The sequence below is a fragment of the Ostrea edulis genome, chromosome 2 (assembly GCF_947568905.1).
Source record: "Ostrea edulis chromosome 2, xbOstEdul1.1, whole genome shotgun sequence".
In the NCBI taxonomy this organism is placed as follows: Eukaryota; Metazoa; Mollusca; class Bivalvia; order Ostreida; family Ostreidae; genus Ostrea; species Ostrea edulis.
In genome coordinates this window covers 84,202,345-84,222,772 of record NC_079165.1, presented here as the reverse complement: position 1 = coordinate 84,222,772, position 20,428 = coordinate 84,202,345, and the positions used below count along the sequence as shown (strand labels likewise).

The following is a 20,428-nucleotide window of genomic DNA, read 5'->3' as shown; positions in this document are numbered from 1 at the left end:
AAACAAAAAACAAAAAAAAACCAACAACCGAGACCCAGTGTCATAGCACGACTAAAACGCGAAACGGAATTTAAGAATTAGAATGATTGATGTAGCTAAGATCACGCACAAATTTGGGGGAAATGTTTTATTTTGATTAAAATAAAAAAAAAGGTAATTTATTTACAAGTGGTAAAGGATTTCTATCTTAACATTCAGCATCATAAATTGATTAAAGGGGAAGGCAACCTAAAAAAAAATTACACGATAAATGATAGGATTCATTATATGATAAAGAAAAATATGTCATACACTACTGTTGATATACGGTCTAGATAAGCTTCAGCACTAATTTGAAAACGTTAAAAATTGAAATCCCCGGTATCTATAGAGGTTGCCATGATGAGGAACTCTTCTGTATTCAAGACCACAAAAACCAATAATTTTGATGTCACACCGTCTCTTCCGGTTTTGATGAGATTCTAAGATCATCAAAGATGTGCATGTGGTAGATTTTACGAATGAATAGGTTGATGGCTTCCTGTCAAGCAGTTAATTTTCCCGTGGGGATCCGGGTTAGAACAGGTTCTCAGTACCCCTTGCTTGTCGTAACAGGCGATTAAATGGGGGCGGTCCTTCGGATGAGACAGCAAAAACCGAGGTCCCGTGTCACAGCAGGTGTGGCACGATAATGATCCCTCCCTGCTCAATGACCATAAGCGCCGAGCATAGGTCTAAATTCTGCAGCCCTTCACCGGCAGTGTTGTCGTCTCCATATGAGTGAAAAGAAAAGACCATGTAAACTGTGGATCCATCATCTGCGTGATGACAAGTTCAGGTTCGAGACATTTATATGAAGAAACGTGTACCATCTGTCTGGTCTGCGACTCGACTGAATGTCTTCTTTTCTCAATTTCTTCTTTCAAAAGACCGGGCTCAAATTTATACGGCTCCAAACTTAACTGTTCGTGACTTGTCATGTTTACAGAGCTGCTGATGAAATAAACCGGAACCAACGGTGTGACGTCATAAATTAAACTTGAATGGCCCCTATTTTAGCGGCGGGTAGTTCAAAATATATGATGGATTAATATTGATGTAATCTATAAGCAAGGATTTTGTTGTTAAAGACTGTCATTTATGATATTAGTAAGTAATACTTTCTTCATAAAAGCAACAATTTGGTGAGAGTTACCTTTCCCTTAAACAAAGTAAACGTTTGTATAAGAATTTAAAAAGCGGTTTACAAAAATTTTGAAAGTTCGGCATTAGGAGATTGTTAGCGAGCAGCGACACCTAAGGGTAGAAAATGGAAAGAACACACGTGGTTTATACCTCACCCCCCTCCCCGGCAAAACGTCATTGTAATTGACATTCCGGAAACTTACCGGCCGTACGTAAGTGTTCTATATGTTAGAGTAAACGGAAATCACGATAGTCTGTTTTGATCGTGCAACACTGAACAGAAATAACAGCTGTAGCAATTTATATTAGAATATATCAGGCACATAATCACGGTAAATATTACATTTATTTGTCATATGTTTGCATATTTTCTGCCACATAGTTTAAATTGGGTTTAAGTTGTCTATTTGTATATTCACACGCTTGTTTGTGTGTGCGTGCCATAGTATGGAAACGTGTTCCGGTAAAAATTACATCGCAGTATTAAACTTTCTTTAGATTAAATTATCAAATACACTGTCCATCACAATATTATATCAAGTACTTATAATGCTTTATTTATTTATTTGTAGTCAATCTTTTCTAACCTATATAATAAAACGATGGAAATGAATTAACCTGTTTTGTGAGATGTATTTATACATAATACCGTGACGGTGAATGTGTATTTACAACAGGGAGTGTGGTATGAATAAAACAATAATAATTCATGATCTTATTAAGTCGACAAGTAAAATATTTTGTGTTTGATTTAATTATTATTTTGACTTAGTGACCGCAGCACTCCAATCCTAAATCAGGACCTCTGGCAGTTTATTTCTAAACTAAATACGTGTAATACTAATGATTTAGATTAATAATAAGATGGCCTTTTAATTCCATTCACGCTGTTACCTAGGTAGTCTTTTAGCTATTTCCTGTCAGGAGGGGATGTTTCGATTTGCAGTGCTCTTGTGGAGATAGGACATGCGTCTGCTTTTGTATATTGCATTACGTTTTATCTGAGAATTTTTCACTCAGAGACCTTGTCAGCTTTAGAAGTGTCACAAAGTTTGACACATGCATCGTGCTCAGTGGTGTAGCAGTGAGTGTTCCTTATCGTGCTAAACGTATACCGGGATCTTTTAGGTCATCCAAAAGACCCATGACTTTCACTGTTATTGTCCGACGCTCATAGGAGGAACGGACATTGCCTATGTTGAACGTCTTCAGTTTCGCACGGCACCAGACATAGCCCGGTCCTCGTGGTTGCAAAGTGAACGACCTAACCACTAAACATGAAATTCATTCATGGAAGTTATACCTACTCTAAGAATGTTTCTAGGTAATTTCTGAGAAGAATGTGAAAAGGTTAGTGGAAACATAGCACGGATAGCAATGAGTGACGGACAGGTGATCCAAACAAAGGGTCAAAACGGTCATCAGAATGGTGACACTGCTTTTTGGTCAGTACTGTTTCGGTCAATAATATGGTCAATGCTCGTAATGGCAATTGTCTTCAAATAACAACGTAGTGGGCATCCGAAGGAATAACTCGGAATTTGATATCTGTACGACTACTTCATACTCTTGAAAATGCGGCTATATAAAACATCCATGAAAGGTGAAGATAACGAACCGTAATCATTTTCATAACTCCTAAAAGTAATATAAAATAGAGAATTAGGTAAACACGGACCCCTGGACACACCAGAGGTGGGATCAGGTGCTTGGAGGAATAAGCATCCCCTGTCGACCGGTCCTACCCGCCGTGAGTGTCTTGATCAGGTAAACGGAGTTATCCATCCATTGCGCAAAAGCATACATGTATTACCGAGATAAGCATGTTAGTGACAAGTAAAATCCAAGTGATAACTCAGAAAGGGAAAACTATTGATCTCCTATCCAAATGAATTTATACCAGAGAACGGTCACCAGCACGTAAACGTCCCTCGTGTCAAACAATGGGGTGTTGACGACGTATATGTAGTGATGTTACCATGGTGGTGTAAAAATTTTGGAAGAAAGTTTAATTATTGAAGTCGTAAATTGGTAATGATTAAACTCCAAATCCCATGTACAGTATATAAGTCCAGCGTGAAGGGAACATTTATTAAACAATGCAAATTCGTCACTTACTATTTAATTTAAATGATTTAAAAAATCACACGTGTAACTTGAGAAAGTTGTGACAATGGCAGACTTAACGCGTGCATTTAAACAAAATAACAACCCTTTCACGTATGAAAATAGATTTAAACCTTATTGTAAGCAGTCCTTTCAAACTCAAACAATCTAGAGTGGTTTGACTTAAATCATATTGATTACCCATTTCGTTCTAGTAAAATGATTGTGTTTTTTTATCGACGAATTTATTGCAAAAGATGTCTTCTGTGAAGGAAGCAAATCGTCTGTACCGATCAGCAGGTGGGTTAAATGCGTCATGTTCGTGTATATGCAAGTATTACTGAACTGATTGCAGTAAAATGTGTGATTTATTAAGTATTGTACATCTTTGTTTCAGAGTATCGGGCCTTCTTGGATAATGAGAAGATATGTTCTTTCTGTGACGGGGAGTGGGTTTACTACTACTTGTGTCGCACCTGTAACGAACAGTTCTGTCCATTTTGTCGCCTACGTCATAATCTCACGCCAAGATTTTCCTTGCACGTGATTGACTGTGTTAAAAATAAGAACTACAAACCCGGTTTCAAGCATGTAGAATTTACCGATAATCTTTAAACCTAACTTATAAATTCAGCTAGATTACCGCTATCCGTGTTTCGCAATACCACAAAAAGACATGGAGTATCTTTCTCCATTGTTAAAGATAGGTGATGTTTACCAGAGACTTGACAATGTTCCACCCTATTCTGAACAATTTCAATGTTTGCTCTAATTTGATTGTTATGTTCATTTTTTTTATGTTGACAATGTGCCTTGCAATTTAGTTATAAATGATTATTCTGTTCTATATGTGTATACTGGTTGTTTTATATATGAGAAAGATGAAGATAACAGTGAACAATGTCATAATTCCTATGCACACCAGAGGAAGGATCAGGTGTTTAGGAGTAAGCGTCCGTTATAGACCGTCGAGAGGTTAATTTAAGGTTGTATTGCTTTAAAGGGAATGATTCACGATTTTCTCCAAACATTTGTTTTTCACATTAAATGATCAAAATCTATTGTTTAATGTGTTTAAAAGATTTCACATAAAACTTTATGCTAAATACATTATCACAGAAGCTCGTTTGATGTCTATCAAGCAAAGGGTTCTCAAGATACTGAGCGGACAGTATATTCCTGTCCAGTTCGACCCTTGACCATGTGATCTTAAACTCTATAGAGGCAATCTTCTCCTGATGATGTACCAGTGTACCAAGTTTGATGTCTGTTAAGCAAAGGGTTCTCAAAATATTGAATGGACAGTACATTCCTATGTCCAGTTTGACCATGTGACCTAAAAATCAATAGGGGTCATCTTCTCCTGAAGACGTACAAGTGAACCAAGTTTGATGTCTGTCAAGAAAAGGGTTCTCAAGATATTGAGCAGACATTATATTCCCATGTCTAGTTTGACCCATGACCTTTGACCTCAAAATCAATAGGTGCCATCTCCTGAAGACGTACCAGTGTACCAAGTTTGATGTCTGTCAAGCAAATGGTTCTCAAGATATTGAACGGACAGTATATTCCTATGTCCAGTTTGACCCCTCACCTTTGACCATGAGACACTTCTACTCAGTCATATACTTAGGAATTCTATTGAAAGTAGATATATACGACAAACTAACAATTCAAATTTATGACAAACGTCCACTTCTGTTTCATACTTAGATATTTTATTGAAAGTAGACATTAACGGCAAATTGACAACTCAACTGTGACAAACGGGATGATTTCAGCTTCTCCATCGTCAACTTCCCTTATTCATGTAGCAGTATTACATTATCACCTGCATATGACGTTTATATTTCTCAACTGATTCGATACACAAGAGCTTGTTTTGCGTGTAGTAAGTTTTTATACGCTTGTTAAAGACGGCACGTATTATGGTATGGCGTCGTCCGTCTGTCTGTCCGGACCTTGTGGGCAGGATACAGACCGAACTGTAAGCTCTATGATTTTACAACTTGGGACATTTAATCACCATGATGTGAGATGCCTATTGTTTTTCAAGGCCAAGGTCGTAGTATCACTTAGTACGAAAACTGGTAGGAAACCCTTGTAGGCAGGATACAAACCGAACCGTAAGCTCCAGAATATACTGCAACTTGGTACATTTGATTACCAACATGAGAGAAAGTTGCCAATAGTTTTTCAAGGTCAGAAGTCAAAGGTCAGGGTCGTAGTGTTGGTAGAAAAAGCTTCTAGGCAGGATATAAACCGAACCGTAAGCTCCAGGATACTGAAACTTGGTACATCCGATCATCATGATGAGAAGAAGGTGCTTCATCTCTATTATGAATTATGTCGAAGATTATGCCAGACGATGGGCTAAATATAAAAAAGAAGAACTTGATACATTGTCAGAATGGGTTAAAAGCATAAGAGGGATATTAAAATCTACAACAGCATATTTGCGTATACTAGATTAGTAATCTAAATATACGTTAGCATATTTGTATACACTACATTAGTATATTCACATACTCTACATTAACACTTTGTAACACTACGTTAGCATATTTGCATACTTTACATTAGCATATTTGCATACACCACATTAGTTAGAATAATCTAACTGTGTCTCGGGACAGGCCCTCACCACAGTTAGAATACCTCCCATATACCCGTAATGTAGCAGAAAATTGCGGAATCGCTCCAAAACGATTTTAAACTTATCAAAGAATAAATGCGTACATTTAAAGTTAAATTTATATACAACAAACCTCATTGGTAATTTGTAAGTCCTTAACACTGTAAAAAATCGTATAATAATATTGTAAACTCAATACTTTGAAATGTCACTTTTCTCGATTCGAACTGACTGCCATTTTACCGGAAGCTGCCATCGGAACACCCTGCTGTTTTCGAAAAACGAACGCTTACCTAATTTGCAAATAAGACCGGCCCACTACCATATAAGGCATTGGTGAAAAAAAAAACGGTTTATACACATGGCGTGGAGACAGAAAGTTGACGATCTGCTGCGGGTACACAATTTCCCGGTCAAATTAAAAGAAGAACAGATAGAGATACTTTCTGCAGTGTTTGAGGGAAAGGATGTGTTTGCCCAGCTTCCTACTGGCTATGGAAAAAGCCTGATTTACACACTCATCCCACTTCTGCTGGACAAACTTCACGTAAATTATTAGCATGATTATGTAACATTTCTTCACTACAGTGAAAGTGCTCTGTACTAATGTAATGTCACCTCTAATTATGAAACTTTTATTTTGTTGTAAAAATGTGCCATTATGATAGTTTTGTATGGAACTTTAATTTAACCATAGACATAGTCTTCAAAATAAAGATTTTGGTTCTAATGAGTATCAGAGATTAATATGTCTGTGAATATACAAAAATAGCATTATACATGTTATAGATATCAGGTTTTGAACATGAATGTAATTTTGCTTCCTGAGCCTCTGGTTAGGGGTTCGAACAATATTAATGTAACAAAAGTTAAATAACTTTCTTTTTTCTTCCTGTCATCACAATTTTGCAACACAATTTTATGACACCTTGATAATAGCTAGTATTGTGGGGTTTTTTCTAGGTGGAATGCAAGCACACAATTCTTGTAATTTCTCCTTTGCGAGCTTTAGTGCAGGATCAGGTGCAATCACTGAATGCCCACAATGTGAAAGCTAGAGCTCTTTTGGACACCACTTCATTGGAAGGTACATATAATGCATCAGAATTAAAAAAAAAAAAACAAAAAAAACTATGCACCTCTAACTTAAGATTACATGTTGTACACTGTCACAATATCCTAAATGGTTTTTTTTTTTTATTTCAGAACTTGAAGGTAGCAGCATTTTATTTTCCTCCCCTGAAGCTGCAGTATTGCCGAAATGGAAGAAAATAATTAGGAAAACAGCTATTTCAGTTGTTGTGTTTGATGAGGCTCACTGCATATCACAATGGTAGGTGATACTGGGTTTTTTTATGACATGTGTTTACTTATGTATGGTCCTTTGTTTGAATGATTTCATATGTTCTGTATTTGTACATATTTCATATCTTTACATTTGGCATACTAGATTATGTTAGAACATTAATGTCTACATGAGAATGAAAATACAATATTCGACAACATACAAAATCCAATTATATGTTGCATTTAAAGAAAATTATTTCTAATAATAAACGGTCAAAGAAAATCATGCAATAAACATTAAAGCTTAAAAAGATATATAAAAATTCAGAACATTCCAAGTTACCTATATGCAGTAAATTAATGTATTCTATGCTCAAAAGAAAGTTTCAAGAATAGACAAGTAATTCTATGCTAAATTTTAACAACTGACCACTGCAGCAGTTTCTTTTAATAGAAACTGGAAGACATATGAAAATATCTTGATTATGCGCAAAAATTTATTTTTCTTTTTTCATGATGCAATTTTAATAGGAAATCTTGATTCAGAAATATACCAAGTCCAAATCATGAGGTCATACCATCATGTTAGTATTGTAATAATTACAAAATCTGCCTACGCCTCAATATTGTTTGTGTGTGTATATATGGATATATATACATATACATACACACATCTATTATATAGCCAGACCCAATCAAATTTAATATTGTAATTTATGCATTAAAGATGATTATTTATTGTAGGGGTCTTGACTTTAGACCAGACTACCGAAAGGTATCCACACTGCAGAGTTGGCTGTCTGCTCCAACTCTTGTGTTGACTGCCACTGCTACAGCAGATATCCAGAAAGACATATATGAAGTGTTGGGGATGACCGAGGACAGCACTAAAGTCATTGCTCTTTTACCAGACAGGTAAGCATTTTTAATGCTGTACCCAATAAATTGCCTATTTATCATGTATATCATTATCCTCGGAGTACAGGTTCCAACTCCAGGATGTTGGTATACATAGTGTTTGGTGTAAAACATTGCTATTTTTTTTGAAAATGCTATTGATACTAAAATGAAACAAAGTTGATATTTAGAAGGAGTAGATAGTCGTTTACTAAATTTGTAAATTTCAATTTTGCTTAGATATGCAGAAGAGGAATTTCATAGAATTTGCACTACTGATACTTTTTAAACTAGTACTCAGGTGACTCATAAGGTCTGTGGGCCTCTCGTTGTCTATCCTTTACAAAATTTGACACTAATTCCATGGTTAATTTTTTAGACCAAATATTTTCCTCCATGTGGAAAAAGTGACAGAAAACATAAAAGAAGCTCTGAAGTGGCTGCCAGGTCATTTTCATTCACAAGACCCAAACAACATCAGGAAGATGATTATGTATGTCAGATCTATAAACACTTGCCAACAGATTTTTAATTGGGTGTTAGATGAGCTGGAAGACAAAGTGTTTTGTGGTGATAAAATTGCAGATAACAGAGTGGTGGAGATGTTTCACGCAAGTACGGATGAACAGTCAAAGGAGAGAATAATGGAAAACTTCATCTCGCCCGATGGACATTTGAAACTACTCATCTCCACTATTGCCTTCGGCATGGGAGTCAACATTCCCAATGTGGATATGGTGATTCATTGGGGAATCCCCCATCATCCCTGTCTTATTGGCAGGAGATTGGTCGGTGTGCCAGGGATGGGCGAAATGGATATGCTGTGTGCTACGCATACAAAAGGAGCATTACTAAATGCACCAGTGAAGGACTAAAATCGATGCTGGAAAAGGAATCTGCCACCACCCAGTGCATCAGGAAGGAAGTACTCAAGACTTTCAAATTGAAAGGTCTTTTAAAAACTGCCATTCCATCTCCAGAAGACTCACATGAAAACTGTAATGAACTATGTTTATGTTTTAAATGCAAGTGTTGCAGTGTATGCATGGAATCTTGTTCCTGTGAACACAAATCATCAAATTCTTTTGAAAAAATTTTGAGCACAAGTTGCTGAATTAACACTGTGAGTGCCCAACAGTTATACTGTCTGCTAAAGGGTTTTAAGGAGGTATACTACAGTTCGAATACGGCAGGGGTACATTTTTTCCCCACATTACTGTTTCACTAAAATAACACTAGTTGACTAATAAGTAATTTTGCATATTTTCAATTTCATAATATTGTACATATCCTCAACTTTTCATCCATGTAAATTTCTGTAATGTAGTAGTCCTCCTTAAGTAGGTGATGTTTTTCATAGTGGCTTCTAATTGTTGTAAAATATGCCTCCATTTGAAATCACAATCATAACCACAAAGTAGCAGTAGGAACTTGGAGTATATGTATAATACAACTGTTTCACATATTGTTTATTAATATGTACCTTTTATGATGGTCAATATGAAAGGAATTTAAATGGTAGTACTTTTGAAGTTCACACAAAATAAACATCTGATCTTTACATTCATTCTGGGTTTCTTCCTTAATATTGTTACAAACTGAAATAGAAATCTGTTTTCTTATCATTTATATAGAGGGATTTCAAATACCAGTAACTACAATATCATGATGAAAACTTAGTGTTTTAAACATTGTGATGTCATCGTGGAAAACCTAGGTGGTTGTTGTTTTCACAAATGCTGCATAAGAAATTAAATTGCAGTCCAAATAACGAGATGTTTTATGTAAGAATGATATATACAAGAGAAAGTATAAATGTATTAGTTTTTACAGCATTTTAAATGATAGACTGAGATTTTCATGGAGCTCTAGCTGACTTGCAATATTCATCCCAATGTGAAAAGATTCAAAGTCCATCATATATAATTTTCTTACATAATCTATACTGCTTTGTGGCAAGTTGTACTTTGAAGAAATTGCAAGGTAACATCAAACAGCAACAATGTTTGTTATTAGATTCTTGATGCATTCTTCAAAGTAGAAATAAAGGCCCATGGGACACATTGCTCACTCGAGTAAACTTGGCCCTGAAGTTGGACTTTTTAAGGAGATTCCAATGAAATTTTTTGGGGCAACCTAACCTAAAGGTTATGGCATAATCCGACTTCAATTCACACATGGGGATGCTTCATTGTCAAAACTTTTTAAAAAAGATTTCCTGTCCTTACGGTAAATTTGATCCACCCAATTCCAAGTTCAATAATTTGAAGAAAATAAAAATATTGAATTCATAAAGCTTAGGAACATTATTTTTTTTTTATCTAATTTGTTGTGGTTCTGCAACAAAGAATCTGGTTTTTATTAATGTCATGAATATTCAAACTTCAATATCATGTTGGGGAGCCACTCGCGGGGAAGGGGGGGGGGGGTAAACAGAATTTAATGTACATCATGTAAGATATAAGGAAACTTGCATATAAATTTCAACTTTTCTGGCACAGTGGTTCTTAATATTTTTTAAATGAACCTGCCCTATTTTTTGCCCAAGTTTGATTAACACCTTAGAGTCCATTATTTGTACGCCTTGAATCGCCTTCACACAACAATGATTTATGCCAAATTTGATCAAAGGGGTTCACCGATTTGGGAGGAAGTAATGGATTAATATGAACAGTTTGCAGACAACTGGTCATCAGGAATTTCATCTCATGTGAGCTAAACAGTGACAATAACTGTTACTAAACAGAATACATTGAATGAATGATTGCTTGTTTATTTAAAGAATGCAAAATCAATGATAGATAAAAAAAATTTTACTTTGAAATTGAAGAACTAATTTTTTCAATGTTTATATATTCTTGGATTTTTCTTGAATGTTGTATACATAACAGCAAAAGCTCACTGTACAACTACCAGAAAATTTCATATTGTGAATTGAGCATGACAGTCATTTCAATTTTATTTTGATTAGTACACTACAACCCCAAAAAATGAGATTGGATTTTAACTGTCTAAAGAGATTTCTTAAAATTTTAAGTCTTGCACATAAAGAACTAATGGACAAAAAAGAATTTGCAAATGATATACACATTCTGATAAGTTCGTTGGAAATAATGCAAGGTCAAAACGCCAATATATTTCAAATACAACATAAAAACTAAGTCTACAAAATTGTCCCCTATTCTAACATTTTATTTCTTCTCTTCAACTTCCTGCTCTCCTCTTTTCGTATTCTCTCCAGTCTTTCTCGAATGGTTTTGGGATGGGCTTTTGCATGTACATTTACGTCAACATCAGGAAAACTTTTATAATGTCTTCCTGGATGAGCACAAAAGATTTTCTCGGGAAGAAGAAGCTCGATAAAGTCAGAAAAGTCTTTTGATCTATCAACTCCCCCACCCTTGTGGATAGTGCGTCCTGACATACCACTCACACTTATGTCGTACACCTTGGCAACCTCTTTCCCTATCCCAATCATTTGGCTGTGCCTTGCCACTGTGTCGGGTGTCAAGTGTCCTGCGGCATCTTTAACACTCTCTGAAAAATATAAAAAGATTTTTTGGAAATTGGAATGATTTACAGAGTAACTTCCATTAACAGAAGGATATTGAAAAAAATTGTTTACCTTTGTACTCCTTATTGAAGTACTCCATTTGCAAATCCATTTCAATGTTCTTCCCCAGTCCACCATTGGAACTGATGGTTCTGTTCCAAATCAATGTCTTTTGTAACCTAGGTGAAACTGCACCATTTACTGCTAGGAGCAGTCTGGTGCACAAGAGGAAGTATTTTGGGTGGTGTCTGGAAAAAAACTGCAGGAGATCAAATTTCCAATGGATTATCATCATCTTCCCATTGTTCTCCCTAATAGCATCTTTCCTTGACATCTGCGAAAGCCCTCGCCAGATGAGGAGAAGGACATAATCCATTTTAAAATCTGTTAAAGTGGTTGCCGTCGTCTTTTTCTTTGTTCTTCTAGCTGACTTCTCTTTTTCACAATCAGTACTGCAATACCAAACACCCTCTGGAATGTCTTCCTCTTCCATTTCCACACACTCTATATGGAACCAGATTCCTCTTGTGCAGTTTTTGTTATTGCAAAAAATCATGATAGCTCCTGGCTTTTCCAACTTACAGATACAAAATGGATATAGCTCATTTTCTTGTGTCCTCTCGCCTGTTTTTGTAATTTTCTGAACAACAGATGATATAGATTGAAATACACTGTCTATCACTTTGCTTGAAGTGTTGTGGAGGCATGAAACTTTATCATCCACATCTGGAACATCTGTCAGATTTTCCATGTCTAAAATGTTCAGAGCAAGCAAAGTGATATATCCCTCTGTACAAAACTCCAAGAATTCTTCATTGTAATTGAAAGATTCCTTCACATTTCCAGTAACATTTCTTTGCTCAAAGTAATTCTTTAAATGAAATAATGTTCCAACTTCCCTTGCACTCGTTCCTGTGTACAGTTCATCAAATATGTCCTACAGAAGATAGTACGAATAGACAGTGATACAAGTATAATAATATGTAATTCAGATTATAATTTGATAATGTACTCCACGCTCAAATTAGTATTTCATGTTTAAATAGATATGTTACCTGAAGAAGCAAACATCTCTTGTGCCATTCTTGAATGTTAGGTATCATCCCTTGAAGTTGCTGCCATTTTGTTGTCCCATTAACCCGAGCATTTTGAGCATCATTTACCCGTTCACAACTCAAGCCATCAGCATGAAGGGGTATTATCAAGGGTGAACCATCCGGTTTCATTGGAACATATTTATGGTATTCATTTACAATGTCGATGGTATCTGCAACTCTACTCTCATCTTTGTCCATAACACCAAGTAAAACCTACCAAGTACAATTTGTATAATGTTTTGATGTAATCAATGGTTTGGTCAATAATAAAATTCATATATAATATGTGTATAATTAGATTAACACCTACCATTTCACTTTTCTTTGTAGACAGTTGTGAATATTGATGAGGAATATGCCACAAAATCTTATCCTCCATTTCATTAAAAAATGGTATCCTTTTGCAAAGTATTCTTTCAACAAGCACTGTCATCTGTGACCTTAAGTCCACTTCATCCAATTCACAGGGAAGCAATTTGAACAGAGGAATATTCAGAATATCATCTGGAGAGGGTTGTTCATCACTGAGGTGAAGAGTGTTGATGCGATCTAAGGCTGCATATGCTTGCACCATATTGAACATCTTATTCTTTTTGTCCCTTGTCTGGTGCCTGACTGTAGTTTTTTGATTAACGTTATCAAAGCAGACAGAAAAACATGGTTTTCCTGGAATAAAGGCAGGTATCAGTGGAAAGAACATTCATAGAAAGTCTGCTTCACAAATGTTATTTGTGTGTTTCAATAATTATAAAATATTCAGACTTTAAACAAAACATTACCTCGAGGTTCTGATACGTTGTCAGAAGACGTGCTTAACCTACTACTTGGGTCATCAGAATCACTAGTTAATGATGGCCTCCTAAGTAGTGGAATGACAGGTTGACGCATAGGTGACTGAGAATGTCGCACAGGTGATTGAGCAGGTGTGTCCACTGACATTGGTGTTGAGCTCTCTGCATATGGAATAGTGTCTGCTGTGGAAATATCTGATGGTAGGAGTAAATGATCCGTGATTGAACTTCGCCATTCAAAGACTGTAGAATCAAAATTTCTCCTGATCCTGTCTACTGCATTCATAGTACCATGAATACCAACACACAGTCCCAAATGATTGAATCGGCTAAACAACTAAAATGACAAAACACATGTTTTTGAACATTGAAATGAATTCAGTTACTGATAATAATTAACATATTAATTTCCATATACATGCTTCTCCTAATGAAATATATTGCAACTTTATTATTTAATTTAATTTCTATTTTACCTGACGTTTACAACTTGCAAGCCACATTTGTAGGGCATTTAACTCCTGCAAGTTTGCCATTTTCTTCGGTTTTGTTTGGTATGCCAGAATGGACATGACTGTGCCTATGGTAGGTGCAGCTGAAATATGGGGTCTACCTCGTAGTGTCATTGTCTCCATTGTTCCTTTTGATGTCAGAGCGCCAAGTAAACAAGCAGTGAGTAGAGGACAATGCACCTTCATCTCATCAAGGAAATCATTCCATCTAAACTCTTTCCACTGTTGAATTCCTTTATGTGCCCCAAACTTTGAATTACTTTGTTTCAAGAAAATTCCCATCTCATCCTGAACAGCCTCTTTAGTGAGGGAGTAGATAGCTTTCAGGGCTCCAGATCTTGTGCTCATTAGCAGTTTTAATCCCCTCCTATACTGTCGCAGTCTGAGATAAGTCAATGCCCTATTGACATCTACCTCTGCCTTTGTTAGCTAAAAAACATTGATATTCTATATTAGGAGATTGATCACTGAACATTATCTTCACCTTTTATTATGTCAGTATGTTAAATGAACAAAATGTGTTTTTGAAACAGTATCATATTTTGTACTTATCTGAACATTTAACTTAGATGCATGACATTATGTTTCAAAACAAGCATATACTGTTTACCTTTTTTCTTTTAATCTGTGGGTATTGTGTCTGAGACATGCTCTCACCACTTCCTGATGGCACCTCTTGTGACTATGTAACATAGAAATAAATGTTTGTTTTCATACTTAGTCTCAGTGATAATTTTACATAAACTGAAAATATATATATAATTTGTTTTAGTTAAAAAGAAATGTCTCCCCAGCTCCACAATTTGAAAGTGTTCCAAATTACACCCCTTCCTCTTAACGTACATACTGCAATTGGGAGGAGAAAACACAAGCAGGAGCACAAGAAATTTTGATCTGCACTTTGTGCAATGAGGAAAAAGATGGGGGAAAGATTCAGCATCGATGTGACCAATGTCATTGCTGTCAGTCAGAAAGTGAACATACCCTTGAATAATTATGAAATATAGCTATAAAACACTCTTCTTTGATCCACTGTGAATTGTTGGAAAATACTAGATCCCTAAGTCAGAACAAAGTGAACATCATTGAATAATAATAAAGTATTGTACAAAATTTAAAAGCTATCCAATAAACCATATAAGCTATAGGAGTGTTCTAAAGCTATTTTACACCCAACCCTCTTAGATTCATTATATAACTTTAAGGATATTAAGAATTGAACTCCCTGTCCTGACAAAATGCATGATCTGCAAATGGCAATGAGGCATTGTACCAAGTTTCAAGTCAATACAATAAGCCACACTGGAAGAAAAGCATTCAAAAACATTTGTGGCAGGCAGACGGACAACCTGACACTGACAGACAGACAGAAAGGTAAAAAACATGTCTCCCTCCTGGAAGAGGGGACACAAAATTAAACTATAACAATTCAATATTAACCAGATCAAAGTAGTGAAAGAGGACATATCTATCTAAACAATTTGACTAGCACAGAATTGACAGAAATGCTTAAATGTGTTCTGAGCAGAATGTGTGTGTTCGTGGAGGACAAGAAAGTAAAGATGACAAAACATGTTTGTGAAACACTGGTGTCATGGTTTACTCAGTGATAACAAAACACACCCCAAATTTACCCCATTTTCCACAATACCAAATTTTAAATAATATATAATTATATATGTATACCAGTTACAATGTAACCATTGTATGTTTTGTGTAATCATAATATCATTATTATATAAATATTGTTGTATCACACTCAGAATCTTTACACACAAATGAACCATGAAAAACAATTTTAGATAGATTATATTAGTAACTCTTCCTGAAACCAATATTGGCACAATTTTTCAATTACTATATCAAAGCTCAGGTGTGAAATTCAACAAAATTTAAAGTGAATTATGAATTCATATTTTCAACAATTAGAGAATTTTCCCCGACTTTGAAAAAGTTTGGCTAGAAGGACAGACAGAATTGAGAATATCATTTATATATACATGTATATATATATATATATATATATATATATATATATATATATATATAATTCTAACTCATTTAATATATTAATTAAACCTTGCCTGCATACACAATAATCACTATTACCTTCTGTGGTGATACCGTTCGTAATTTCTTAATTTTTCTGGGAGTGATCATAGGACTTCTAAGTTTCTTGGCAAGGTAGGTTGGTCCATGAGCTGTCTCCTTAATCTTCTTAAGGGCTTGTGCACTAGCTTCTTGAGATTTGGCAAATGAAGATATGGTCCAAATGCATTGTGGACACAGGAATCTTCGTTTTTTCTGCTCTGGAGTAAACTTTACCCCTAAGTCTTTCTGTAAAACATCTTTCACAGTTCTGTCAATCCTAACCAATTTAGAAGTCAGACTTTTCTTGTTTCCAGGTTTTTTGGAACATGAAAAAGTTTTTCCACAGCTTATGCAATTGTTGGATTCCATTTTGATTATGAGATCACATAAACCATTAAAAACAATTAGGAATGTTGATGGCTTCATCCGTACCCGCCATTTTCTGAAGCATCCACTGTTTTCCCATAATTCCTGCATGCCTCAGTGCACTCTGGTTAATTTTCTTTATCAATGAAATCAAATTTCAGCAAAAGTTTATATAGGGAGAATATTACTTCAATCCCATGTTACAATATTTAATTCACATATATTTCTCGATTTCTAACGTTTATTTCAAACTTTAAATTCATTTTCATGTCAAATAACGAAGTAGTAAAGAGCGTAGTAGCGTTTTCCGTAAAAGGCTATATCTCCATATTTGGAACGTCATTAATATTCAGTATTTCACGCTGTGCGCATACGCAATGACAAGTTCCGGTAAAATGGAAGGTGTTAGCAGCGAAATTCAAACTCGTGGGTTTACATTCTCAAATGCAACTAATTAAAATGGATTTAACGGCAAGTGGGTCGTTAAGGTAACTTTCCAAATGCATATGAGTGATGTGTTACATAATTTTACCGAAACATGCACTGTGTGCAATGTTCATTTTGCTACATTGCAGGTATATAGGATGCATTCTATCGTTAAATCGGGTCCGTAGGACATTATCATTTTAACGATAGAACATTCTATCTAACACCACATAAGCATATTTGCTAGATGCATGCAGTATCTTTGTGATTCTTGAAGAACTTGATACATTGTCAGAATGGGTTAAAAGCATAAGAGGGATATTAAAATCCCGCATTAGACACATGAAAACAAAAGTACGTACCATCTATCCTTCTGTGTTTAGTAAACCAGAAGTGATAAAAGAATTAGATAGGTTACATGAGGAATATGTTTTGGTTCCAGCTGACAAAGCTAGTAACAACATTGTCTTTGTTTCTAAGGCTCATTATTACAACTGTATTTTAAACGAACTTGGCATTAATTCCACTTTTGGTAATCATACTTATACTCCAGTGTCAGTTTTAGACACATTTAATATTCCAGTCAATGGGTTGAATGAATATGAGTTACCGTACCTATACTGGATTCCTAAACTACATAAAAACCCTTACAAACAAAGATACATTGCTGGATCCAGTAAGTGCTCTACCAAGCCCCTATCTTTGCTCCTCACGAAAATGTTAACAGCTGTGAAGGAGAAACTTCAAACTTACTGTGCGACTACATATGCCAGAAGTGGTGTTAATCAAATGTGGATTCTAAAAAATTCTAAAGAACTTTTAGTAAACTTGAAATCACAGAATTTTCCCAAAATCAATAGCATTAAAACCTATGACTTTTCAACACTATACACGACCATTCCTCACGATAAATTAAAGACTAGACTTTTTGACATCATAGACAGTTGCTTCCTCAACAAAAACGGAAATATTCATATCTAGTGATCAGTCATTCAAAAACTTACTTTGTTAAACACCACTCTGATTCCACGCACAAGTACTCTGAAGTTGAAATAAAAAATATGCTAGAGTTCCTCATTGACAATATCTTCGTGGTCTTTGGTGATCAGGCCTTCCAACAGTCTTTTGGAATTCCCAATGGGCACGAATTGTGCTCCTTTGTTAGCTGACCTGTTTTTATATTCATATGAAGCAGAATTTATTCAAAAAAACTTCGACGTAAGAAGAAAAATCTCTCGCTGTGACCTTCAATTCGACTTTTAGATATATCGATGACGTTTTGTCTATTAACAATGATAGCTTTCATTCATATGTCGATTTGATATATCCCTGTGAGCTCGAAATAAAGGACACCACAGAGTCGTCCACTTCTGCTTCATACTTAGATATTTTATTAAAAGTAGACATTAACGGCAAACTGACAACTCAATTGTATGAAACGGGATGATTTCAGCTTCTCCATCGTCAACTTCCCACATTTATGTAGCAATATTCCATTATCACCTGCATATGGTGTTTATATATCTCAACTGATTCGATATGCAAGAGCTTGTTCTGCGTATAGTCAGTTTTTAAATCGAGGTAAGCTACTGACAAACAAGTTGATGGTACAGGGATTTCAACAGTCTCGATTGAAGTCAGCATTTCGCAAATTCTATGGTCGTTATAACGATCTAGTTCGTCAATATAACCTCGCATTGGGTCAAATGCTGTCTGACGTGTTTCATACCGATTGTTAAGCCGTTCTTGGCACACTGATTTTGACTGCGGATAACTCCGTTTACCTGATCAGGATATGGGGCTCACGGCGGGTGTGACCGGTCAACAGGGGATGCTTACTCCTCCTAGGCACCTGATCCCACCTCTGGTGTGTCCAGGGGTCCGTGTTTGCCCAACTATCTATTGTGTATTGCTTGTAGGAGTTATGAGATTGATCACTGTTCGTTATCTTCACCTTGCTTATTGTTTTCCAAAGTTATAGATCAAAGGTCAAGGTCGCAGTATTACTTAGTTGGAAAACCTTGTGGGCAGGATACAAACCGAACCGTAAGCTCCAGGATATTGAAACTTGATATATTTGATCGCCACGATGAGAGGAAGATGCCTATAGAAAACCTTGTATGCAGTATATAAACCGCTGCCTATTTAAAGCCTGTTGAGGCTAGGACCGTCAAACTTTGTGCACATACACTCTATGCAAAGTGGAGGATGCCTCTTGTTTTTAAAGGTCAAGGTCGTAGTAGCAGGATGCAGGCTGATTCGTTTGGGCATGTAAATATGCATCTTATGCTAAGTGAAAATATTACATTGAGAGTACATCATTTTTCTTGTTTTTTCGATGTAAGTAATGGTTATCTTCTAGCATCCGAGTATTCAAAATAGCTTAACTGTCCATTCTGTGAGAGAAAGAACTGATCTCTGAGTTTGAGGCTTATATCCTACTTAAAACATTACATCTTTTGTTCTAAGAATGGACAGTCTCAGGTAAACCCATTGACAATGATAATTATGAGTAAAGCTATTTTGAATAGTCTGACAATATAACCAGTCTTGCGTAGAAGTCCGTTTCTTTTGTTCACTTATTGGACAGTGTCGGGTATCTATCACATATTGGTGGCTGTATAACACAAATATTAAAGTGGGAAAAGGATTAAAGACTTGCATTAGCAAACTCTTTATAAAATGAGAGAGAGAGAGAGGGGGGGGAGAGAGAGAGAGCTAATTAACATTACTGACTGCAAAAACGGTCAAAAGTATGTGTATACATGTATTTGTTACATAATACTTCTCGTCTGTTTCAACGGCCCAGACATCGATCGGCGAACGCTTTACGTTTATTTATGAAGCCACCAATATGTGATTGATACTGACAGGGATAATCAATTTTCGTTAAGTTAGTTTTGCTGTTTTACGGGTAAAGCGTATTGAATTTTATATACATATGCATCTATGGCAATCTACCATTGTATTGAATGTATGGTTCAATAAATGTAAAATGAGAAACTTTTAAATATGTGACAAGTCGGTTATCTTCTAGCATCCTCGTAAAATTCACATTATCAAAGAGATGGGCGGCCCTTCTCTCACTCGTGCGCTCCGCGCACTCGTTACAGAAGACTGCCTGTGAATATTACTCGGATGCTAGAAGATAACCATTACATAGTTCTCTCTCATTTTATAAAGAGTTTGCTAATGCAAGTCTTTAAACATTTTCCCACTTTAATATTTGTGTTATACAGCCACCAATATGTGATAGATACTGCCAGGGATAATCAGTTTTCGTTAAGGATGTACTCTATATCGCCATAATGGCCGACTTCCTTTTAAAACATGGAGGAAAATATAGATATAAGCAATATTGTTCTATTCATTTAAAAAATCATGCCTAGCTCAGTAAGTTAGCACGTCGACTGCTGAACTGTAGATCGCAGGTTCGAGTCCAGCAAGGGTTTTTAAATATTTTTTTTTTTTTGGTTTGCTTTCTACTAAAACTGCATTTTTTG

The 20,428-nt window shown here is 35.7% G+C and overlaps 2 protein-coding genes and 2 long non-coding RNA genes across 4 annotated transcripts; 3 read left to right on the top strand and 1 right to left on the bottom strand.

The window, feature by feature from the left end:
- The first annotated feature begins 1,378 nt into the window (after nucleotides 1-1,378).
- LOC125682324 (uncharacterized) lies at nucleotides 1,379-4,115 on the top strand. Its single transcript, XR_007372514.2, has 2 exons — nucleotides 1,379-1,496; nucleotides 3,668-4,115. It is a non-coding gene; the product is annotated as an uncharacterized LOC125682324 (long non-coding RNA).
- Nucleotides 4,116-6,266: 2,151 nt separating this feature from the next.
- LOC130051529 (probable ATP-dependent DNA helicase RecS) lies at nucleotides 6,267-9,593 on the top strand. The gene is made up of 5 exons (XM_056153502.1): nucleotides 6,267-6,452; nucleotides 6,869-6,992; nucleotides 7,112-7,238; nucleotides 7,937-8,107; nucleotides 8,469-9,593. The coding sequence occupies exons 1-5, from the start codon at nucleotides 6,267-6,269 to the stop codon at nucleotides 8,962-8,964; spliced, it is 1,104 nt and encodes a 367-aa protein (XP_056009477.1). The 3' UTR covers nucleotides 8,965-9,593.
- Nucleotides 9,594-11,035: 1,442 nt separating this feature from the next.
- LOC130051929 (uncharacterized) lies at nucleotides 11,036-13,073 on the bottom strand. The gene is made up of 3 exons (XM_056155227.1): nucleotides 12,698-13,073; nucleotides 11,715-12,579; nucleotides 11,036-11,626 (listed from the first exon to the last, which is right to left on the bottom strand). Exons 1-3 carry the CDS (start codon nucleotides 12,935-12,937, stop codon nucleotides 11,268-11,270), a joined length of 1,464 nt encoding a protein of 487 aa, XP_056011202.1. The 5' UTR covers nucleotides 12,938-13,073; the 3' UTR covers nucleotides 11,036-11,267.
- On the top strand, nucleotides 12,748-14,758 carry LOC130051930 (uncharacterized). Its single transcript, XR_008800203.1, has 2 exons — nucleotides 12,748-12,883; nucleotides 13,070-14,758. It is a non-coding gene; the product is annotated as an uncharacterized LOC130051930 (long non-coding RNA).
- Nucleotides 14,759-20,428: the final 5,670 nt, after the last annotated feature.

Bases quoted from the DNA above. Each gene is read 5' to 3' on its own strand.
- LOC130051529 (XM_056153502.1), top strand. From the start codon at position 6,267: ATGGCGTGGAGACAGAAAGTTGACGATCTGCTGCGGGTACACAATTTC. The intron at 6,993-7,111 runs GTACATATAATG...TTTTTATTTCAG, and splicing joins GGACACCACTTCATTGGAAG to AACTTGAAGGTAGCAGCATT. The intron at 8,108-8,468 runs GTAAGCATTTTT...TTAATTTTTTAG, and splicing joins ATTGCTCTTTTACCAGACAG to ACCAAATATTTTCCTCCATG.
- LOC130051929 (XM_056155227.1), bottom strand. From the start codon at position 12,937: ATGGACAAAGATGAGAGTAGAGTTGCAGATACCATCGACATTGTAAAT. The intron at 12,580-12,697 runs GTAACATATCTA...TATCTTCTGTAG, and splicing joins AGAGATGTTTGCTTCTTCAG to GACATATTTGATGAACTGTA. The intron at 11,627-11,714 runs GTAAACAATTTT...TATATTTTTCAG, and splicing joins CTTCAATAAGGAGTACAAAG to AGAGTGTTAAAGATGCCGCA.